We start from the raw sequence: 25,487 nt of genomic DNA, 5'->3' as shown, positions 1-25,487 counted from the left end.
CTTCCTTCCTCCTTCCCTTCCTTCCTTCCTTCCCTCCTTCCCTCCTTCCCTCCCTCCCTCCCTCCCTCCCTCCCTCCCTTCCTTCCTTCCTTCCTTTCCTGATCCCCCCTCTCTGGAAGTTTTAAGGTTGGAACTTAGAACCTGCCACTGAGTTTTACTCTCAGTCCTGATATTTTTTTCTTTAAGAATACTTTAGGATCATTATATTTCTCATGTTAATATCAACAATATATCTTTATGCCGTTATTTAATATCTGAAACCTCAGTTTACTTATTAATCAAATGGAAATATCAATATTTAGTTATTAGGGTTGATAGAAAATTAAAATAGGTAATTTAAATAAACCTCAGAAGTTATTGTTACTTAAAATAGGGTAGTTGTGTACTAATATTGTGTGTAAAATTTTTTATTGCTTTTCTTTTGAACATTCTCAGTAGATTAGAAGAACTGTTAAAGCTGGGGCCAGGCCAGTGGTTAATCCTGTCTGATCTTCACTCTACCAGAAATATCTTCTCTACCTAGGCCTATTGCTATTCTTATTTTTTATGGGGTCCAGGGTAGGAGTTTCCCTGAAGGCATATCTGCTGTTTCATGATATATTTCGCAGTGATACATTTGACCAATAAACTGGTCAGCCAAATATATTTTACTTTCTGATTACACCAGATTTGTTTTCATAATGAACTGGAATATCAGTCAGTTTTGAATGTATGATTCTAGGACTGCTTTTTATTATGTGTAGGAATATGATTGATTAGGAAGCCCTTTCAACCCTTTTTATCTCCTTCACATCTCATATAGAGAGGAGAAGCCTTTGTTGTTTGTGTGAGGGCACCCCAGACTCTGAGATTTAGTGCTGTGTATGTCTTTCTGTGAACAACAGCCTTTTGATCATTATTGACCACACAAATGGTTGTTTCATTCCTCTTGAATACCCATTTTTGGGGAAAATCACATAAACACTCAGAATAAGATCAGAGTTGTCCAAGAAGAGTATTTCCAGAGTAGCACAAGACAGAAGTAGGGTGTTTGGGTGGGTAGGCTCTGGGTGTGTACATTTCTTGTCACCTAGGAATCTTCAAAGCCTTTGAGGAATGGAAGAGGAAAGTGGTACTCTGTATTAGGGTGAGTTTACTTTGTCCATGTGTAAGACCAGCCCTATTCTTTCAAAGAAAATAGTTTTCCAATGAAAAGAATAGTATGGAGAAAAAAAACAAAACAAAAGAAACAAAAATAAAAACAAGCAAAGTAACAATGATAATTATCAAGCATCTAAGGCACTTTTTATTGAACTATTTGGTACAACTCCCATGTGGCTCTTACAGGCATATTTTATAACAGCAGTGCAAGTGATGGGAGGATAAGTCCTAATTATGATTCAGATTCTGAGCAACTGTGCTGCCTCAGAGAGAATGAAGTTCTTATATCTGATAGAGCTTAAATGGAAGTTCTTGACTCACAGAGTGACTATGGGAAAAGATCCAGAATCCATACTAGACTTTAGTACTGTGACTTCAATCTTTAGGTTTAGGTTTGATAATAATATCTTTATGGGTTGTTGTTGTTGTTGTTGCTTTGGGTATTTTTTTTGTTCTTGTTGTTTGTTTGTTTGTTTTGATTCCATGGAAGAGCCTGTGAAAATTTTGGAATGTTTAAAAAGTATTTTTCACAAAATTACTTATAAATTGTCCATTTTTTTCTCTTGCAGGAGAAAATGCAGAAGTTTCCATGGATGTTTCCCTGGGTTACCGTGATGATATGTTTTCTGAATGGACTGAAATGGCCCATGAAAGAGTACCACGCAAACTAAAATGTACTTTTACATCCCCCAAGGTAGGGTACTTTTATTGCTAAGTTGAGAGTGTTTCTTTCCTGGCATGGAGTAACAACAATTAAGTGACTTTTGATATCCCATTAGGGACAGAATCTTTTCTTTTCTTTTCTTTTCTTTTCTTTTCTTTTCTTTTCTTTTCTTTTCTTTTCTTTTTCTTTTTTGCAGTAAAGGAGAGGCTATACTCTCCACTGAAAAGGATTCTTTTCTCATCTGTTGACTCATCTTAGTTGATCCTGAAGGACTTGTACAAAATCAGAAAAATTTGATCCTTCCTCTAGCATTGGTCTTTTAAAACTTTGTTTTTTTCCAGTGTAAGAACAAAGTTAGTAGTGAGAATGGCAGGTAGAAGCCTCTGAATACTATGCCCACTATACATAGACACATACTTTTAGTATAAATTAAACAATGAGTATGAAATAAAAAATATGTGTCCCCCTTCCAGGTCTGTCACTAAGTCAGAGTTCACAATCAAGCTTTATAATTTGTCTATTTTTTCTTCTGCAAAATAGATAATGTATAGTAACCTTGTTTTTTTTTTTTTAAGAACCAGAAGAAATAATGAACATGTACATGTACAGGTGTACAGGGGCTTTACAATTTAACATTATGCCTAAGACATGTTTGTGAATCAAATGCAATGTTAGCAAGGTGTGCTGCCTAAACAAAAAAAAAAAAAAACATGTATCAACTGTAACTCTCATAGACAAACTATACCCAACATCGAAAGCATCCAATCACCTGTTGCAGTTTGTTTTCTTGGCTTTCATTACACAAATGTGGTCTAAGTATCAAGCACATCTGTGTGATTTGTAAGCTTATGGGAAGTACAGATTCTCAGGCCACACTTAAAACCCGCTATTTTCTGCTGCCGATGTCAGTAAATTATAAATAATAGTAGTTTATTTGGTTTATACTTGTAGAGGCTGAGAGTCTACAACCATGATACTGATATCTGTTCAGGTCTTTTGTACTCTACTAAAACATGGTAAGAGAGCAATCATACCCATATGGGAAAGGAGATAGGACAAAAGTGGGCTTCATGTAGCAAAACTTCTCTCTAGATTATTAACCCTTCTCCACAGTGACAACATTAATTCTTTCATGAGAGTTATGAACAAATCATGATAACAACTAAATTTCAATATTAGAATTCATAGGCACATTCAATCCATAATAATTCCTGACTCAAATCAGGAGACAGTCCTGAAGAGTTTATTTCAGTGCACTTTGAACTCATACTCTTGGAATGAACAAAACTTGAAAATTCTACCCCAGGCCCTTTCTTTGCTTACTAGCTAAATATAGAGTTCTCTCCTAAGTAGCCTAGAATAATTGTTTTAGGTAGGCTCTTGAAGGTAATTTAATGAGTAAAAATGAAAGGAACCTATAAACTGGGGAAAATAAAGAGATAGCTACCATTTCAAAATTTTTTTATGAAATTGAGGAATATATAACTCTTCTATATGTGATGTATCTTTGTTATATTTTTCAGAGGAGAGCCTGGTTAAATGAAAGTTACAGGACTTTTGAATGTAAAAAATTGTATCCTCATAAAAAGAAGTCATTTTTCACTTTTCCTTACACATTGAGAAGTGTGTGCGTGTGCTGCCTGTAACCGTTTCTCAGTGACAGGTGCTTAATTATCTTTAGAATGTGTTGATCTCCTTCTCAAAAGAGATCAGACTTTGGAAGGTGTGAAGAAAATGAATCATCAAATCTATGCATTTTGATTATGGCAAAAGTTAATTTTGATTCTGAATGTTAAATGAGAAGTTGTTTTAAAGCTCTGTAGTCTCCAGTGGATTGTGAAGTCAAGAAAAAAAAAAGTCAAGTTGCTACCTACTGTAATTTTCCCTAATTAGGTAGTCTTATGCCAGAATTAGGAGAGGCTAGGGAGGGTATGAGGGAGAGAAGGCAGGTAGGAGGCAGTAAAAAAAAAAAAAAAAGGAGAAAATGAGAATATTGTTTTTCTGAAGTGCCATAAATACTGGTAGTGGTAGAACTTTCAAAAGCAAACCCAAAGCATGTTACACATACATATATGAAGGCAAAATAGTCAAAACAAATAACGTGCAAATAAATAAATACTTTAAAAAGGAAGGAAGGAAGAAAGAAAGGAAGAAAAAAAGAAAGGGAGGAAGAAAGAAAGAAAGGAGAAAAGTAAAAAAGAAAGAAACCAAGGAAACAAACAAACCCTCCAGCCCCTAACTGCATGTGGTGAGTTTGACACTAATCTTGCTAGGCAGCTTGTAGTTTACTTTCATTAATTCCTACATATTTTTATTTCAATACTTATTTGTGGGTAAAGGAGGAAAAAGAAATTCATGGGCAGAAAGACCGTTTATATAGAAAGAATCATCCAATATGCATCCATAATTTGAGAAAGAAACAGAATATTTTATTTTTTAATATTTTACTTTTAAAATCTTATTTGCTGCCAGTAATCAACTGGTGATGTCAGACAAAAACCCTCATACATTAGAAGATAAATTTTCATGATTCATTACTGATACATGTCTATACTAGAACACGACTGACTAGTGATGCCTGACCAGGAAAGAAAGGGAAGAAGAAAATAGAGGTGCACGGATTGTTTGCCAGTTTTATTCCTTCTAATCTACAAGTGTCTCCTGTCTTTGTATAGAGACATATTCATTGTACTCAGGGTTAGAACAATGTCCTGCCTGTCCAGTAAAGACATCATTACAAAAGTTGCTGAATCCTTTTAATGCTAAACTACAGCCTCCTATTCATCTTCTCACTGAATTCCGTACTACTTATTTTTCTCTAATATGACAAATTATAAATGCCATTGAAACAATTCAGAACTAGGAATGAGAAATAATTCACTTTTTTTCAATTATTCAGGACACATCAAGTTTTTCTGCATGTAGATCTAATATTAATGGCAGATTTCCAGGTACTTATCAGGGAAAAAATATTCCTGCTTGCTATAACTCATGCTTCTGCACACCGTGTTTACCTCTGGTACCCACCTTTAAAAGGCACACATACAGATTGTCTTGGAAAGTGTATAGAATTTATTTCCCCACTACCACATAGTCTTTCTTAAATTGTTAGGAAGTTCAAGAGGCTTTTTTAGGTACTGTGTTAAATTTCTGTTTAGTTAAAATTTCATCTGTCTCTTGCCAATTTGCCTCTTGCATTGTTAGGAGGTTCAGGTTGGGTGTAGAAAATTTTCAATGAGCATCTCTAGCAAACTAAGTCCATTGTTCAAGGTACTGTGTGCAACTTCTCTTTCTTCTTGTTGTTGTTTTTAAAGACATTTTTATTTTATGTGTATTTTTTCTCTTTGTATGCAAGTATACCACCTGCATGAATTCTTACAGGAATTTGGTTTTCTATTGCTGTGGAGAGAAACTGTGACCACAGCAACTCTTACAATGGAAAACATTTAATTGGGGCTGGATTACAGTTTCAGAGGTTAGTCCATTATTATCATGGTAGGACATGGCAGCATTCAGGCAGACATGGTGCTGAAGAAGGAGCTGAGAGTTCTACATCTTGATCCACATACAAAGGAGACCTTAAAGCTCAGCCCACAGTGACACACTCAATCAAGGCCACAAAGCCACACCTCCTGATAGGGTCACTAACTATGGTGACTATTTTCTTTCAGACAACCACACAAACCATGGTGTGGCACACTGCTTGACCAGCAAGCAAGAATGACCACAGTTGAGGATTCTTCCCAAATCACACTTTATTGGAGCCTCTCGGTTGAAGGGAAAGCGGGGAGCGAGAGAAGGCAGAAAAGCCAAACTGCAGCTGCTTTTCTAGGGTGGAGGTACTCAGATACTGTCCTGATTGGTGAATACCATTCTGCTGAAGCCCGGGGCTTCGGGATTGGCTAGAGACAAGGCTCAGTTATACAAATGTAAGCAAAAGGTACTCAGCCCCACGCGGCAACTTCAAAAGGATTTGTTTACCTCCAAGCTGCAGGACCGCCAGCGCCATTTTGTAATGGTGATGTCCTGATGGCTCCTTACAGCTCCCCCTTTTTTGTTTTTGTAGAGCAATAAGGCAAAACCTATTTCCAAATCAAGTCCCCACCTCATGATGTGTGGATCAATTGAGGGAAAGGAAAAATCAAGATACACCCTTCCCGTACAATGAGACAAATTTTTCCCTGGGAGTGCAAGGGCTGTATCTACACACCCTCGCCTATGCATACCTTCCTCTGTGCAATGGGACTATCGGGTCCCTAGAGGGTGCAAAGGCTATGCATGGCATATTGCCTACGAGCTCTATAAGGCTGAAAGCCAAATCTGGGGTGAGGATCCACATTCCAAGACAGCCAAGGCCTGTGCTACAATGACCTTGTCCCTCCACATTTGGGCTTGCAGATGGCACACCAACCACAGACATACCGCACATCCACCTAGGCAGCATGCCAAAAATATCCCTACTCCCACCCATTCCTTAAGAAAGGAAAAGGCAGAATAAAGCCAGTCAGAAAATTGCTCAAAGGTAAGAGGCTGCACACGGGTGCTGTTTAAGATGATAATGTGAAACAGCTGCTCTTGTCACCGCCCAGAGGGTCATCCCTGCTGCCTCCGCATGAATCATCCACAGTAGGGCATTCAGCATCCATTGGATCATCTTCATCCTTTGCAGCATCCTTCACTTCTCTGGTCAGTCTTGCTGGCACCCAGATTGGATCCTCTCGATTCTGAGGGAAAACACAAATAGCTCCCCTGGATCTGGAAATCACCGGATCCGGTCCATACCATTTGTTAACCAATACATCTTTCCACATGACCAAATCTTGCCCCGTAGAGCTTTTATACAGGGCATGCCTGTCTGCTTCTGTCTTTCCAGCATTGTTTTGAATTAAAAAATTAAATGTAAAGAGTGCAAGGGAGATCCTTTCTCTGGGGGATGCTGCTTCGGCTATTCCCCTTTTTGTTTTTGGAGAATTTCCTTTAGGTTTCTATTTGCCATCTCTACAATCCCTTGACTTTGCGGGTTGTATGGTAGGCCAGTGGTGTGTTCAACTTGTAATTGCTTGCAAAAGGCTTTAAAGCCCTCTGAGGCATATGCCGGGCCATTATCAGTTTTAAGATGGGTTGGCTTTCCCCAAGCCACCCAGGCCTCTAAGCAATGCATTTTTACATGAGTTACCTTTTTCCCTGCTAGTGGGGTGGCATGAATTATCCCAGAGCATGTGTCCACCGACACATGAACATATTTTTGCCTGCCAAACTCCGAGATGTTGCCAGAGTGAGTTTGGCTTTAGCCCCCTGGGATTTACCCCAATATGTGGGGGATGTAGCATGGTCACACAGGAGGGACAGGCTTTTACTATTCTCCTGGCATTATCCCTAGAGATCTTAAACCTTAAGCGAAGTGTATTCACTGGGACATGATAGAGCTGATGGAAATCTCTAGCTAGCTGGAGTGAATCTGCAGCCACAAGGGCTATAGCTCAAGTAGCATGATCAGCTTGAGCATTGGCCTCTGCCATAGGTCCTGGCAAAAGAGAATTGGCTCGAATATGAGCAACATAAAAGGGATTTTTTTCTTTTTAAAATATGTTTTTGTATTTGTAAAAAAAAATTGGACACTGTACTTGAGCTGCAAATTGAGGCTGCAACCTCAAGAGAGGCCACAGAATTGACCACATATTGTGACTCTGAAATTAAATTAAATGGCTCAAGAAATCTTTGGAACACCTCCAAAATTACCAAGCACTCAGTGACTTGGGGGGAATCAGGCCGAAATTGAAAAACCACAGGTTTAGTATTCCCCACCATCAAAGCCCCTTTCCCCGTCTTGGAACCATCTGTATAGATTGTTAAGGCTCCCACCAACGGGTGAGGCGAGGTAATCCTGGGGAAATACACCAAATTTTTCTCCATAAAATTTATGCAATAAAGATAAATCAGACCAAAGACAAGATTTAATCTTTATGCTGGCTCAGACTCTGACTTCCTCAGGAGATACTGCAAAGTGTGTAAGTGGTTCTGTCTGACTGTGAATAGCTATTCCTGGTGGCCGCGGCTCCTCCTCCCCGTCTGACGCAGCGCCCGGTGGCGGTGGCGACTCCTGCACGGCCCGCATTGACGAGCCGAGCCCGGCCCCTCTCCGCCTCCATGCCCACCCTGCTGCTACCGCCTCCACCCTCCCGTCTCAGTCAGGACATGTATTCCGCGGGTCTGCGCATGGCTCCCAGCGGCCAGAGGGGCGGAGAGGTGACGTGGAGGCGGGGGCCCGTGGCTCAGGGGTCAGGGGCAGAGCTACAGGCTCCATGGGTCTTCCGTTCTCCTTCACAAACATGTCGTCATTGCCCCGCCTTTGGTTACCTGGCTTTTTTTTATATCTGGTGGTTGCCTTCTTAAGCTCCTACCGGCCTGCACCACCAGAACCGGCCTTAATATTGGGCTGAATAGCCAACCTCAAAACATCCTTTTTTCTTTTAATTGGCCTGCACCATTGTAGCAGGTCTTTGAATTGCGCTGAATGGCCAGCCCCAAAACATCTTTTAGAATCAACTCCGCTTGGAACTTTTCCAGGGGCAGAAAATAATTATCTGATCCAGTACGTGAGCATTTACATAACTGGATAGAATTATTTAAAATTGTTACCTTTATGGGGGCACATTGCCTCCCGCCAACATTTAGAGAAATAATTAATAGGATCGACATCTCTGGCTATAGATTTGGAAATCTTTGTCAGTCATCAATCCATATAAAAAATATAAGGACTCCAGAAATAGTCCTCCAAAGAATAATTAATTAAATAAAAATATATACAATAAACCTAAATTGAAAACTCTTAATAGATGAACTTAAAATGACTGAAAGACATTTAAAAAATCTTCAAATATAACATCTTTAATTAAATCTAGATTTACAAACTCCTCCAGCACTAAACTTATGGGGTTTTTCTTCCCCTTTTCTTTTTATTACTATTTCTGGATCCTTTTCCTTTGATTTTTCCTTTTTTTTTCTTTTAGGCCTATCTTTTCCCTCCCCTTTATGATCTGATTCTGAAAGGCTGTCCTGGTGCTTCTGTAATGCCTTGTGACCCTCCTTTTAATATCTCTATATTATATTCATCCCTTAAACAACTCCGCACCAACCCCCAAAGAGGAAATGTGCCCCTTCCAATCCTTCCTTCTCTTTCAGCTTGTTTCAAATCCCTGCCTAACTTAATGGCAAAGTTAAATCACCTGAAGCTGCAAACCAGGGTTAGATCTTATCAATATCCTTAACAATCATAGCGACTGTCCCGGAAGAGATCTTTAGACCGTGCTGTCGTAAAAGCACCTGGATCGAGCCGTAGATTTCGGTGGGGCTTGAGGTGGTTCCATAAGAATTGCCCATGGTACACACTTAACTACGTGTGACTTATTCCCTGGGCTAAAGAAAACCCCCCTTTTTACTTATAAGGGAGTTACGTTCTTTTTAGAAAAATGCCGCTTGATCTACTGCGGACTTAGTTTCACATTTGACTAGACGTGGTTGCAGCAGCAAAGACATTCACAACCTGGTTAATAACAGTGCAGCCAAAAGCAGCAGAGAAGAACGAATACAAACATTACCACTCTGGACCAGCCTCAGCAATCAGCATACACCTGGAGAATTTTTCCGACGTTGCCGTTCCGTGTGTTGGGTTCTGAATTCTCTGCCCTCTCACTGATGTCCGATACGTTGTCCGGTGCCCTGGGTTTCGGCACCAGTTGTGGCACACTGCTTGACTAGCAAGCAAGAATGACCACGAGTTGAGGATTCTTCCCAAATCACACTTTGTTGGAGCCTCTCGGTTGAAGGGAAAGCGGGGAGCGAGAGAGGGCAGAAAAGCCAAGCAGCGGCTGCTTTTCTAGGGTGGAGGTACTCGGATACTGTCCTGATTGGTGAATACCATTCTGCTGAAGCCCGGGGCTTCGGGATTGGCTAGGGACAAGGCTCAGTTATGCAAATGTAAGCAAAGGGTACTCAGTCCCACGCGGCAACTTCAAAAGGATTTGTTTACCTCCAAGCTGCAGGACCACCAGTGCCATTTCGTAATGGCCATGTCCTGATGGCTCCTTACACCATGGAAGTCAGGTGCCTTGGAACTCAAGTTATAATCAGTTTTAAGCTGCTGTGTGGATGCTGAGAACAGAATTTGAGTCCTCTGCAAGAGCAGCAAGTTCTCGTAACTGTTGAGACATTTCTCCAACCCCAATGTACTGCTTTTTTTTGTCAAAACATAGGAGGAAGATAATTTTAACTTTCTATATTTTACTGTAAAAATAATTATCCATTATCAAAATTGTGATAGACTTCATCAATGGCTTTCTTCCTGAATACACACACACACACACACACACACACACACACACACACACACACACACAAGGAATCTTTGGAGGTCTCTTAGGAATTACCTAAAATAGTTGAACGATCTGATGCAAAGCTCTAATGTGGTCTGCAGGTCTGAGAAAGGTTTCAAAGGACAGAAGAAATCTCTACTTTTTATCTAAATATTTTTTATTTTTTAACTAAAATAGGGCTGATTTCTTCCCCATCCTACCCTCCTCTCTCCTTCTCTCCTTCCCTTTCTTCCCTCCCTCTGTCTCTGTGAAGTAGTTCAGTGGACACAGGGATTTCAGTATTCCTTGTAAATCTGTGTTTTTAATGTGCATCTTCACATAACATTTTAAAATTGATGAAATGAACTCAATGCAAATGAATGCATATAGTGTTTTGTAAATAGTAATCTGCCTTAAACCATCTAATCTCTTTCCAGACTTTAGAGCATGAAGGTCGTTATTATGAATGTGATGTCCTTCCTTTCATGGAAATTGGGTCAGTGGCTCATAAATATTACCTTCTAAATATCCGACTACCAGTGAATGAGAAGAAGAAAATCAATGTTGGCATTGGGGAAATAAAGGATATTCGGTTGGTGGTAAGTGAGTGTAACTGAACCAGTAGTCTGTGACCTTGAAGCAGTAGTCAATACAGTTTTCATAAAAGTGTCATAAAGAGTCTTAGTTCTTCCATCTCTTTTCACACATAAAACCTTGGAACCTCCTGGGAAGAAAACTCTTCTATTAATCCTGCCAGCTATATGCCTATCTATTTGCTTATCTAAGAATAACAACACAACCATGATGATTAAAATTCTAAATTAAAATGATTTGCATAACGTTATTTCTTTGTATGCATGATTTTTCAATATTAATGCTTTAATTTTAATGAGTTCTTTGAGAGTTTTCAGTTTCATATGTGTTTAGATCATATTTGGTCCCACAACTCTTTTCAGATCCATGTTTTCTTTCCTATCCTCCCAACTTTGTGCTATAAAAAAAAATCAAGGTTAACTGAAACAAAATAAAAATCTTTCAAGATCTGCTTGTGCTGCCCAAAATATCATTAGATGTTTATTCCTCCACTGGAGCTTGCTTGGTTGATTTACAAAGGGCTGCACTCTTACATAAAACACTCTCCTTCCCTCCTCAGAAGCTAACTTTCCAATTGCTCTGTGGCTAGTAGTAGGGTTATGTGTCCAACTCTCTTCTCCATGCTGTGGTTTGGTCTGGTCAGGCTTGTACAAGTTTTATGCATTCTCTGGTGACTGCTATGAGTTTATATAAATGTTGCTGTTCACTGATAATGCTTCCTTATGGTCATCTATCTCCTCTGGTTCTTTCTGACCCTTCTTCTGAAATTATCTCTGAAACTTGGGGGGAATGGTATGGTACATTTTCCTTTAGGGCTAAACATTCAGCCTCTTATTCTTTTTACCTTGAGCAATTGTGGATCTCTGCACTTAGTATATTAAGTAGTCTTTTTTTAAGATCACCAAAAGTCCAAGTTTTTAGATTGATAATTCAACATTTATATAGAGAAGACATAGAAAATTTTAGCTGACTTTCTATTTGAAACTTCACCTGTACTAGCATTCATAGTGCTAGAAGATGCTACATATACTTCCGGAAGCTAAAAAATAACTATCAGTCTCAACTCGCAAGCTACGACAATAATTTTCTTGCAAGATATGTCCACTGGTAGAATACTGGCACAAATATTATAACTAATCATTTTTTGATGTTTTGAGGCATGCTGCATGGAATGGAACTTATACCTGGCAGTGTTAATGATGCCAAGAACCCGGGAATAAATACATCATGTGCCCTAGGGAAAACCTACTGTTGTTATTCTGATAAATGAACATAACAATAAAAAACTCCTAAGATATACTGTTATATCCATGTATGAGTGCATATATTCGGGAAGTATCTTCTTGTAGTAAATGGCAATTAACACAGAACCCCACAACTGAACAGCATTCAGAGAATGCAACTTTGGAATACTCAGCTCCAAATGGGTTGTCTTTATCACAACCCTCCTCTCAAGGATTAGAGATCTTTGTAGAAGAGGGAATGGAGAGATAGTAGGCACTAGAATGGTAGATATCTTCAAGGAAATAGCATTTTACATACACAACAGGGCAGATGCACACATAAGACCTGTACAATATAAAGCCAAACAAAATCCTAGTTCTAAAAAGGGAATGTGAGCACAAAGTCCTACTCCTAGCCAAGAAGTTATTCATTATTTATATTTGGTAGGGATAGGGAAAAAATTCAGTTTTCACCAATGAAATGACAGATACTGTCTTTTTCAATCACACTCTGGGGCAGGCCCCATGCACAAGAATTGTTGGCTACCACAGATTAGACTCCATGTCTTGTTTTTTATTTTGCCTTCTTTGTTTGCTTGTTTTGTGTGATTTTTGTTTTTGTTGATAAGTAAGAGAAAAAGAATACAAAGTAGGGTGGGTAAGTAGGTAGGGGAGGATCTGGGAGGAGTTGGTGGAGGAAAAAGAATATTATCAAAACATACTGTATGAAATCCTCAAGGAATAAATAAAAACATAAAAGATAAGTCATAATGGAAAAAGAAAAAAGAAGACGCAGATGTTTTACTTTGTTTACAGTTCAGAGTATAAGTGTGAGCATGGTCCTGCAGCTTCCTCTTGATCATGCCCACATGGTGGTACAGCTGACCGTGCCAACATGCCAGGGTCCTGGCACAGGAAACGTTGTAAAGGCTGAGAGACTAGTTCCCAGCCCCTACCCAGAGTTCCAAAAGAGAAATCTTTCTCAGGAGTAGGTATTGAAATATTTCTATAATAACTTTACACAGTATCTTAGTCATTTTCTTTATTTCTTCTTTAATTCTAATTCTCTTGTCCTAATTGTCTAAAATTTCTTAGCTCTAATTTCCTGTCCCATTTCTAATATTCTTATTTCTTATTCTTAGTTGTACATTCTACATTCTTATTCGTCTGCATTTTTACATTGTTCTTTCTGTCTTATTTCTTCTTCCATTGCACATTACCAAGCATTTATATATTCATTATTAGTAATAAAAAAAACTACAAGGAAAATTCTCAGGGACACAGACATTGTTTGAAGATACATAGCAAAACGTATCAGATAGTTTGAAGCCAACCACAACCACTGCTGTAAAGAGGTTCTGGCCATCTCTTAAAGTGGCCACTACAGGTTACAAAGGGAGAAAACTAGACCATTGAGAGATCTAAGGAAAAGGCAAAAAATAAGTGTACTATTTTACATTTCTTAAGTGTGATTAATAATATCTGGAAATAGCCAATTAACAGCCTTTTTTTAAACACCTAAATCTCAGGACCTAAACAAAAAGTTAGTATAATGAATCTAAAATCTTACTTCAAAAACTTGCGTAAAGTATTCACTGCTATTTTGAATCAGTGCCAGGAAGTGCCGGTGGAGGAAGCATTGGATGACATAGATGCTATTGATCTCTTGAAGGACTATGATATAACAAGACAGACACCTGTAATACCACCCTAGTTTACCATAAATTCTCTGAAGGGCTTAGATCCTCCAAGGCCAGACACCTGCAATTTCATAAGTAAACTCAGTAAAAGTTCTGTTTGTGATCTGTCCAGAACACACGTCTGGTAAAATTACTCTGTCACTAAGGCTAATAATAGAGAAAAAGCTTATATGTTTCTCACTGTAATGTGGAGAACATAGTGTAGAGAGAAGTCATTTTCCTGACCAGCCATAAATGTGTGTGTCCATAAGACTGAGATGCAATCATGAGATTATAAATTCACATTACATAAAAGTGCATGGTAATGGGGAGATATAATAGCTGTTATTGCACAAGTGAAACTACAGATGAAAGTAGCAGTTTTCAGAGTCTGTGGTCCTGCTGACCTTGCTGGGCAAGTCTTCTCCATCTGAGAATAATTTCTCTGATGTGTTGGCATCTGAATTAGCAATTACTGTAAGATGTAATTGTGTTATGGTCCGCAATAGATGGAACAAATGCTTCTGACACAACCTACAGCTGTAATTCAGTGCCTTAGCCTCTCTCCATTGATGTGGTGGGTTCTGTGATACCTTAATTGGTCTTACGATCACATTAAATTATTGTAGTTATTTCTAAGGTCATAGTGTGATCTTGATTGCATATAAACAGGATAAGAAAATTAAATGTTTTTATCATGAAAGTGACAAATGTTAGTGAGAACAGATGATTTAGGTTCTTTCCTTGTTGTTTAATGAAGGGTATAGAACATAGCATAAGGAGGCCACATTTTAAGTCAAAACTCATCTACACACACACAAGAAAATTAGAAAGTAAATTAAAAGCACAGGTAAAGATAGGGATAACAACATTTTTCTTTAATGACTTCTGCTTTTTGCTTTTATTTTTTCTTTTAATGGCATATTATAAACATAATGTAATTCTGCTTTCCAATACTGCTTACTGGACCTGTGTGGTATCTCCAATGTTGAATGAAGACCCTACAGAAAAATTTTGATTTTGTTCTTAGTCAATCCCCTGACATAACATGACTCATTTTTATGATTTTCATTATATTTCAATGATATCTGAGGAAGGGACAGAGGGTATATGAGGGCAGTACCTTCTGTGACTATGAACACTGTTGGGTAGGTAAACTGTTTGCTCATCTATATTTATATGTAAAAATAATAGTAATATATGTTCATCTCAAATTATATTTGGTTTTGGTCTAGGGAATCCACCAAAATGGAGGCTTCACTAAGGTCTGGTTTGCTATGAAGACCTTCCTCACACCCAGTATCTTCATCATTATGGTGTGGTATTGGAGAAGGATAACCATGATGTCCCGTCCCCCTGTACTTCTGGAAAAGTAAGAACTGATTCAGATCACACTTAGAAAATGCTAATTTTCTGTAATTTGCCGTTCTCCTATTTTGTGTGTCTAGTTCAAGCAACTGTGTGCTGCTCCAGCTGGTTAACTGATTTGAAAGTCATTTTGAACTCTTTGTCTCCATCAGATTTTATAAACAAATTATTCATTAATCTTAAGAATGATAAACCTCACACTGCTGTCTTTGCTGTTCTTCTCCAGGGTCCGATTTCAGATGATTCTCTGTCAATGGATTAACTGTTTCACTTTCAACTGAATTTAAACCCTCTCATACATAGGATGATGTTCCTGTAGATATAGTTCTTTTCCTTCTCACATCAAACAACTTTTTTTCTTAGTTCTATTAGTATTATATATAAATATGATATACCACGAGAAAGTGCTTCCTTCTGAAATAACCATATCATTTTCTCATTTTACAAGAATCCTCAAAAACCTTGCTCACATGTCTGCTCCAATTCTCTCTTGGTTCCATTTCAATATTGATTTATCTCCACTGTGCCATTTCATGGGTTCTTGAATCACCTCCACTGCCCAATACCTTCCTTGTCCCATGAGCAGCATTTTACATATCTATTAACTCTGTTTCCTTCATTCAACCTCATTGTTTTTTGCGTATTTCTCTCCTTTGATAGCCATCACTTAGTCTTCGTTACTGTTTCCCCATCTGTCTAGACTCTTAAACTGCTGAACCAGGGCAGAGACTTTGGACTTGCTTTCTTTATTAGCTCTTCATTAGTGTGATGATTCTTGTTTTATATACTTAGCCTTAAGCGCTCCCAACTCTAGATACAAACATATGAACTATTTATTTAGCATCTTCTTTTACACCAAAAAAAAAAATGTAATACAAAGAATAGTTGACTTCTTTCTGCTGCCACCTATAGCTCTCCTAGGCCTCCCCATATTGGTAAAAAGGCAACTCCTCTTCTTTTCTTGCTGCACTGGAAAAAAGAAAGCTACTTAGTACTCTATTTGTTATTCACTCTATCCAATTCCCATGAAGTCATACTTTCTCCGTTGCTACCATCCTAATCTGATCACTCATATCATTGCTCAACTGGGTTATTAGAAACACCTCCTTGCACAGTTTTACTCACTATATTATATATACCAAAGCCTCTGTGTTTTCTTCACACGTCAATAAAATCACTCCACTCCTTTGCTGAAATCTCTCAGCTAGCTTTGCCTTGTCCCATAAAGTCCATTGAATCTTAATCTCCTGTTCTCTGCAGTACCTGTGATAGTGCTCAAATGCCTTGGATTCTAGGCTTTCACCCCAAGGCCTTTAAGCTTGTTCTTGTTATCTGAAATAGTACTTCCCGGGTATCTTAATACCTCATTTACTCCTTCCCTTTAAGCCCTGTTTTGCTGTTTTTGATTTTAGTGTTTTGTTGTCCCCCTCTCCTTTCATCCTATGTAAATCACTATCAGTCCTCTTTCTTTCTTTATATTTCTTTAACTTTAAATTAATATCTATAACTTTAAATTAATATCCGTTAAGTGAATGAATGGTGTAGTTCTATTAGATAAACTTTTTATTGGCTTGCTAGTTGTAACATGAGGGGATGCTCATTGGGGTTTCTTTCCTGCCCAGTTCCCACAGCCGTTTGGCCCCAAAGAATCACACAGATTCTTTGTGTGATTCTTTGTCTACATTAGATATAAGCTGATTGGCCCATTAGCTCAGCCTTCTTATTAGCTTTTGTCACTTATATTAACCCATTATTCTTATCTATGTTAGCCACATGGCTCGGTACCTTTCTCAGCAGGGCAGATCACATCTTGTCTCTTTGGTGATCTGGGCAGAACTGGGGAGTGAGCTTCCTTCTTCCCAAAATACTCCTGTTCTCATTGCCCCACCTCTACTTCCTGTCTGGTTGACCCACCTATACTTCCTGCCTGACCAATCAGCATTTATTTAAAACATAATTGACAGAATACAGACAATTCTTCTATTCCAGCTAGTCTCTTTTAAGGTAAACTTTACATAAGTTTCTTCATGAGCAATTCCTCTCATGTCCTATTATTTCCTAAAATATGCTAAACATAGATCTGTAAATTTCCCTGCCTCTTCCAAGCCTCTCTGCATCCATTTAAACTCTTCTCTCTGCCCTTTTCACTTTCATTTCCTCAACTCTTTATGTACTTAGTTTCTGTCTCTGTAAAAAACAATCTTGGCAATGTTCTTAGCCTCTAAACTGTGATGATGTTGCTTACCAATTTACTTTAATGCCTTTTTGTCTGGCTTTCTCATTAAATGTAGTTCCCTGAGTTAAAACATTGGTCTTTCTCATATATGTATCTGTAGCCTTAACAGCATTCTTGGTACATTATTTATGGCTTATAAGCATATGCAAATTATGGATATGAAAAATATTTAAATAAATCAGATTGATATTTTAATAAAGAAGGGGCAAGTAAATAGTGTGGTGGAAGAAAACAAAACTAGTAACCAATTGTATTTATGTGTAGTTATATAGTTTTTTATTGAAATAAATATACTTAACACAATTAGCAGTTGCAAAGGTTATCACAGTAATGGTGCATATTCTTAATGATTGTATCAGTAATATTATGAAGATGTAAGAGAGTCTAGTTATAGTAAAACTTATCTGTTTAAGGAGGGAATAGGGTTAAAGTGTGTATTTCTTAGGTGACTCTATTTTGTTATATAAAGGTTGGCGTTACACTCCTTCATTTTCCAGAGATATAAACTAGGACATTTTGTATCCCAGAGTGGAAACTACATAAATGCTAAGAAACTGATCAATTAGCTAAAATCTGAATAAATAGCATCTCAGTTCTCAAAATTTGCTTCAGATTTTTAAAATTTGCCCTCCAGAGTAACATGATTCTTATGGGTACTTTCTCAGAGTCATATTTGCTCTTGGGATTTCCATGACTTTCATCAATATCCCTGTGGAATGGTTTTCCATTGGGTTTGACTGGACCTGGATGCTGTTGTTTGGTGACATCCGGCAGGGCATCTTCTATGCAATGCTTCTTTCCTTCTGGATCATCTTCTGTGGCGAACACATGATGGTGAGAACTCCTGGGGAAGGGATATCTGTCTGTCCATAGTGTCTCTGAGAAAGTTGCTGACCTCAAGTCTACCTGCTTATGCCTCTCTTAAGCTGTGGGGAGGTAAAAGAAATGAGAGATCACAGGTCTAACTCTATCCCTGCAGGTTCATAATCTTTCTTCACTAGTAACTTGCTGACTGTTTTGGGGCAAATGCTCTAATCTCAGGCCCCTTGTTGGTGATATGTAGTAAAAAGTTTTAATGTATCTGAGTTTTTGTTTCCTTATAGGAAAAAAAAATGCAATAATGTTGTGAAAGAGAAATATATGACGTCTGATCATTATTTTTATTTTTTGTCCTTCGACTTGCCTTCTGCTTTCCCTGACCTTAAGAGCAGGCTAACCACCAGGGAATGTGCTCATGCCTTTTTCCAGCTAGCAGCTTGACTAAGTGATCCATTGACCCCTATTACTCGAGAATACTGACCTCTTTGCATGGCATCAAATTCTATTTTAAGAAAGGCTGAGTTACCATAATAAAAACAAGATTGATCTCATTCTTACATTGTGGCTAAGATGCAGTTATGTCCATAAGAACTTTTGTTTTTAAGTTAGGCTTCAAAAGAGTGTTTTAAAATTATTTATTTAAATTACATTTATTTATGTGTGTATATGTATATCCATGTGTCCATGTGTCTGTATGTGTGTTCGTGTGTGTGTGTCTAAGTCAGGGGTCAGTTTTCTGAAGTTCTCTCCTTTCACTGTGTAAATCCTAATGATTGATTTTGTATTTTCAGACTTAGCAATAGCTGCTTTGACCCACTGAGCCATCATGCCGGTGCAGGGGCGATTTTTAAGTTTCATTATGATTTGATCATTAAAATAAAATTTGTGAAACCAGTTCCCTATGCAGGAGAACAGTGTAAGAAGAGGGGAATTTATCTACAACCAAATTCCACCTAAGGGGTCTGACTATATAAAGGGCACTCCAGCAGAGATGCCCTGGCAATGAGATAAGGACAGTAGGGCCCCACCCAGGGTGATTATTAACAATAACATGTATAGACCACCATCCCTGCCTACGGGCTGATATTTTGTTTATATATATTCATTTTCTTCCATTGCCCATTCATAGGAATACTTCATGTTGTACTTCTGGCAAATGCAGGAGTCTTTCACAGAAGGACTTTGAGTTCCAGGCTAACCTGGGTTATATTTCAAGACACTCTGGAAATTAGATAGGGGAGGTGGAAAATTGTTCCTTGTGATGATGAAGATAGGATAAACTCAGCAAAATGAAGTGCCTTATTGTTTTTATTTCTTGGTGATCATTTTACCTTTATAAACAAAAGTTATTGCTAAACAAAAATTTCTTTTGTGGGACAAAAATTTCCCTACGATCATTCTTTGTCATCTCACAGTGCTATGTGCATTCTTATTGACAACCCCAGGGAATGGGCTTTGTGATGAATGTCCTCCCTCAGCTGACATGACACAGAGTTTTATCTTTTTTATTTCTAATGCTATCATCTATCAAGTACATAGTAGGTGATTAGCTGGATCACTTATGGAATAAATTTTCTCTTCTTCTGCAATTTGTTTCATATTAGGATCAACATGAGCGGAATCACATTGCAGGGTATTGGAAGCAAGTTGGACCAATTGCTGTTGGCTCTTTCTGCCTCTTCATATTTGACATGTGTGAGAGGTAAGCAGATATTGAAGTCGCTACAAGATGAAATGTGACATTCCTTGTCTACTTCCATCTTTCTAGGAGGAGTTTTTAAATGAAGAATGGTGGTTGGTTGTCCATGGAATGAAATATTGGAGAGGTCATATCCTCAGATGAAGTCTGTGACAAAATCGAAGCCTTATCCCTTTATACATTCAAAGTGCTTTGGCTCATATTCTAAAGCTCTATATCCCCTTATATTCTCTGAAGTTTATTTTCTAAATATGGTACACTAACACCCCTATCATTACTTCATTACTTCAATGTTAAGGAAAAGCTCTGCTCTGTACCTGTATTTCATTTCCCATCTTGTTTTTGTTTTTATAGAGGAGTGCAACTCACAAATCCTTTCTACAGTATCTGGACTACAGATGTTGGAACAGAACTGGCTGTATCCTTCTTTGATATATTTGAGGTTTCATTTTTGTCTCCTTATCTGTCTGGGCTTCATGATAATTTTTTGTGTTTCAGCAGATACTCTCTGGATGAGCTCAGCCAGGGCTTTAGTCATCAGACCAATAGCAACAATTAGAGATAAATATTGAGAAGAATTAGTATGTGCTTTCAGACTGTGAAAGCAGCCAAAGCTGGGGTTTTCAGGCTCTCCCTGTGTCATAGGTTTTAGATACAGTTCAAAGTTTCTGGTCTGAAGTATATCCTAAATCATCTTTTCTATAAGGTATTGCAGCTTCTTCTTGAGCCACAGAGATACTTTCTGGTTTCTAGAACAGAGGTCACCTATATGGAAGGAATCTTCTGCTCTAGAAAGCTTGGGAGCAAAGTCACCATTGTGTCAAGCTTCTGTAGGAAAGCTGGGATCTGAGGTGACTTGTATGCAGGACTTCTATGGGAAAACCAGTCCTTTATCCACTGAAACTATTGTCAAAGCTTCATACAACCACCTTTAGTTCCTGAGACTTAGTGGGATTGACACTAAGGTAATTAGTTCTTTAGCAATGCTGAGGCTCCTGATTGGTCCACATTATCACCATCTGCATCACTTCATTGAAGAAAAATGAGTCTTAACCTATTCCTTAAGAGTACTTATTTTAAAATCAGATATTCTTAGCACCCTGTTTAATATTCTAAGAGAAAAAGCCCCTTCTCTGTAGTGAGAGGGCAGCCTGAAGTTGTGCTCTTTCTTAACAGCTAATGCCTCGACATGTCCCTTGAATATACTTTGTTTAGTGGTGGTATTTATATCAATTTCTAATGCCACAGAATTTTGTGAGCAAACCAGTTACATAGTGTCAGTACCTTTAATGGAGAACAATTGAACTTCCACTACTTCCCACTCCCACAGTGGCAACTGTACAAGATGAACAATTGCAATGCCTGGTTCAACCCTTTCATTTTACATGTAGGATGAAAGGCAAGAGAAGCAAAAAACATTTCAAGTCCTGCAACAATTAACCATCTTCTCTTTATTCCAGGGCACTGTTGGTCATAGGAAAGAAGGAAGAATTGCATTAAATATACTACTTAAAGAAAGGTAGATGAAAAGTTTATTACCTATCAAAGTATTGGAACCATATAGGCAATTTGAAATCCAGTTGGTAGAAGAGAGAGGAGCTGCAGTCTGTTGTCTGCTATTCCTGACAATTCAAACTGCTCTATTTCTTCCTGGTTCTCAAAGTCTGGGATCCAGTGGTGGGTCTCAGAATTTCTGCAATGGGTGTACTATCTGGATACACAGTCCCTGCTTTTACTCTCCGTCCTTTCGGCCCTTGCCAACTCCCCTCCTCCTTCGTTTGCTACTGAACTTGCTCCATTTATACCTTCCCCAGGGTATCTCAGTCTTGTTCTTAAAAGAGTCCAAGCACAGCACAGTGGTTCGAGAAATGTTTACACTCATTTTCTAGAAAATTATGATTAGATATATGTATGATGGGACTCAGACATCTTTATTTGAACTCTTTCAGTGATTTTAAAACAGTTTCCCATTTAGTAACAAATATCCACTATACTAGTGTGTTTCAATTCATGACACATTTGAATTTCCTTTAAATATGCTTGAAAGACAGATTCTGATTTACTAGCTCTAAGAGGGACCCAACTCTGTTTTGAAAAATTAGACTACAGTTTTTTCTCTTTTTCTTGGCTTATAACACTATTTGAATATTCCCTTCTGAAACTGTTGTGTCTGAAAACCATAATCAGTGGCATCAGAAAACCAGGTTTTAATAGTAGTACCTTCCTCAAAAACTCTTGAGCACTTGGAGACACTGTTGAGTGCCACCAACACCGCTGTGAGGAGCTCTGTGCCCTCTTAGCACATGTTCTTGGCAAATTTGTCCTTTCCTTCACTGTACACTTGCAGATGGCTTTCATCATTGTGGCAGGCATTTGCCTCTGCCTCTATTTTCTGTTTCTGTGTTTCATGGTATTTCAGGTATTTCGAAACATCAGTGGGAAGCAGTCTAGTCTCCCAGCTATGAGCAAAGTCCGGCGGCTGCACTATGAGGTAAGCAGCTATCTTAGTTTATTCTAGAACTTATGCTAATGATCTCTATCTGGATGTGTAACCACTCACCTCTGGAAGTTGAAATTTTTAGTTTCAAATACACATTAAGGGGACATCAAAATGATCCCAACTAGTAAAAGAGTTTGCCATGCAAACCTGACAACCTGAGTTTATTCTTTGGAATTCACAGTCAGAGCTAACTGTCTTTTGAAAGCTGTTCTTTGACCTCCACAAACTCACTGTGGCATGTGTATGTCCAAATTTTTATATCTCTTTAACTCTCTCTCTCTCTGTAACAAACAAACACACACACACACACACACACACACACACACACAAATAAGTAAGTAAAATAAGTAGAAATTAAGAAGTTCTCATATAGGAAACTGGGGCAAATAAAAAGACACCCAAACAGCTATATTTCCCGGGATTTTCTAAGGTGTAAATGTGTTCTTTTAGCAGTAAGATAGAAACCTGCCTAATGGGTTCTTTTGATGAAACCTAGGTGCTTACTGGATGAGATGGGATACTGGGCTATATAGAATTGGCCCAACTTGTGGTATGGCTTTTCTCCTATCCCTTGAAGATTTTAGTTCAAATAATCTGCTTTCCATACTTAAAAAAATCAATTACTAATTATTATTGTTTGTGTGTGTGTGTGAGTGTGTGTGAGTGTGTGTGTGTGTGTATGATGAATGAATGTAAGAGTGTATGTAACAGTACAAATGTAGAAGTCAGAGTACAACTATGTAGATTCAGCCCTCTACTTTGGCTTTTACATGGATTCAAGAAATTGAATTCAGGTTGATAAATGTGTTTAACCAATACTGCTATTCTCTGAGTAATCTCTCTGATCCATGCTTACCAGACTCTTGGTAGTACACATTCTTTAAAATATCCAACGGGTGCTCAAGTAGAGTTCAATTATCTGTTTCTAGGTTATATTAGCTATGTAAGAGAAACACCTAGCCTCCTCCAATCTCTAATTCAGGTGACACATTGACTAGATTCATTGCTTAAATGACTTGTTATGTGAAAAAAAAGGAGAAACTGAAGAATCATGGTGTACTGCACAGCTAGTCTGCACAGAAGACACCTAATCAGTAGGCACCATTCTTTAAACCCTGATTTTTTTTTTAAACAAAAAGTACTTTCTCTGGCTTGTTTGTTTCCATAACTTGAGTGACAAGTGAGAATATTCAACCAAATCTATTTCACTTTGACTAATACAACCCCCCTCTCCAAATTGGAGAAGAATTTTATTATAACTGTAGAAAGCTTTTGTTTGATAACTTTGAACTTTTGTGTATAATTATATAACCTGTTTATCAGGCAATTTTGTAGCTTAATGATGTGTTGTGAATGTGACATCCTAGACTCCAGTATCATTGCTTCATGAGAAATAAGAACATAGAAAAAATTTTGTAGATAGAGAGGGAGAGAGGAGGGGGCAAGTGGAGAGAGAGAGAATGAATATATTGAACAATTCTTCCTGTCTTTTTTAATAGGGTCTGATTTTCAGGTTCAAGTTCCTCATGCTTATCACCTTAGCCTGTGCTGCCATGACTGTTATCTTCTTCATTGTTAGTCAGGTGAGTGAATCCTAAGCCTTCTCAAGGGACCGTCCCTGGAATGGTCCCCATCTCTAACAGGAGATTTTGCAGAGCTGCTGAGAACAAAAACAGAGAAGCTTACTTTGTTTATCTAAGCAAAACATTTTTTAGATCATTCCAGCATGGGACTTTCCGCACGCTGATGACATAGACTATCTTTCCCCTTCCATTCCCACCTTGTAGAAAGTTGCTAAGTATTTAGGCTAAAACCTATAGCCATATTGAAGGGACATTTCATTTCAGAGAGTAAATGTTTCAAGACCTGTGATGTAACATTGATAAGCATGTGATAATTTGATTGGGTCATTACTTAGCTTTAACGAAGATCCTTTGACAGCCTTTAGTCATTCTGTGTGATAATTACATTATTACCTAAACATGAACATAACTCAAAAGTCCCATTGATAGAAAATTTTCTTTATACTATTTCTTAAACTCAGTTTGATGTACTTTAAAATCTCAATAATGATGTTTGTAATTTTTAAATATTGATTACTTACTTTGAGAAGTGAAAAAGTTTATCTAAAATTTGATATAGAATGCACATATTAGTCAGATGGGTTTCACAAAGTTCTTCTGAGGTAAGTTAGTCCTGTTTGTGAATTATCATTCTCATGGCTTCTGAGGTATTTTCATATATTCTGTTTTCCAGAAATGTAGTAATTTAGTGGGTTATTTAGCATTTCTTAACATTTTTTCACTATGCAATAGTACCATATATAGAAGTAATATTGCCAAGTATTTAGTAGAGTCCCTGGTATGTCATAAACATGAACAACTTTGTTAGTAGCTTACCAAAATGCATACAAATTGGAGACTAGAACTCAGTCATTTTGGATCTTTTCTGGATCTATTTGGACAGTATAGAGCTGCATTCTTGTAGAGCCTTAGGAGAAGGGTGATTTATTTTTTCATCTGCTAGCAAATTTCTCTTTAGTTTATGAACTCTGTGTGAATTCCTTTGGCAATCTAGTGAATTGGTTCTGTTCTTAGAATGCTTCTAAATAAGTAAAATAAAATATTTCAAATTTCAAAGGGAATCATATATACAATTTTATATATATATGTATGTATTTAATTATATACATCATAGATAACTCATACTATAAATATGTCCTTAGCAACTAATTCATTTTTTTAGAACAATCTTTTTCATTTTATATACCAATCCCAGTTCTTCCTCCATTCCCTCTTCCTGCTGTCCCCTCCCCTCCCCGGTCCCATCTGCTGCTCCTCAGAGAGGGTAAGGCCTCCTGTGGAAAGTCAACAAAGTTTGTCACCTCTCTTTGAGGCAGAACCAAGGCACTTCTCCCTCTGTCTAGACCACACAAGGTATCCCTCTGTAGGGAATGGGCTCTAAAAAGCCAGTTCATACACTAGTGATAAATCTTGATTCCACTGCCAGTGGTCTCACAAACTTCCCAAGTCACCCACATTCAGAGGGTCTAGTTCATTCCTATGTAGGTTTCACAGCTGTCAGTCTGGAATCAGTGAACTCCCACTAGTTTTGGTCAGCTGTTTCTGGGGGTTTTCTCATCATGATCTTGACCACTTTGCTCATATAATCCCTCCTCCCTCTCTTCGAATGGACTCCAGAGCTTGGCCTAGTG

At 38.0% G+C, this 25,487-nt stretch overlaps 1 protein-coding gene across 2 annotated transcripts in view; it reads left to right on the top strand.

The window, feature by feature from the left end:
• The window catches only part of Wls (Wnt ligand secretion mediator), an 87,495-nt gene that overhangs the window by 45,613 nt on the left and 16,395 nt on the right, over positions 1–25,487 (top strand). For both annotated transcript variants that reach the window (XM_085677484.2, XM_048453492.3), the window contains 8 exons: positions 1,710–1,834; positions 10,593–10,754; positions 14,887–15,023; positions 17,921–18,089; positions 19,679–19,776; positions 20,128–20,191; positions 22,121–22,264; positions 23,773–23,856. In XM_085677484.2, the coding sequence (XP_085533610.1) occupies positions 1,710–1,834; positions 10,593–10,754; positions 14,887–15,023; positions 17,921–18,089; positions 19,679–19,776; positions 20,128–20,191; positions 22,121–22,264; positions 23,773–23,856 (983 nt within the window). The remainder of the gene's footprint in view (positions 1–1,709; positions 1,835–10,592; positions 10,755–14,886; positions 15,024–17,920; positions 18,090–19,678; positions 19,777–20,127; positions 20,192–22,120; positions 22,265–23,772; positions 23,857–25,487) is intronic.

This window comes from Myodes glareolus, chromosome 17, assembly GCF_982192425.1.
Source record: "Myodes glareolus chromosome 17, mMyoGla1.1, whole genome shotgun sequence".
Lineage (NCBI taxonomy): Eukaryota > Metazoa > Chordata > Mammalia > Rodentia > Cricetidae > Myodes > Myodes glareolus.
Note: the sequence above shows the minus strand (reverse complement) of the source record. Positions and strands in the feature narration are given on the sequence as shown.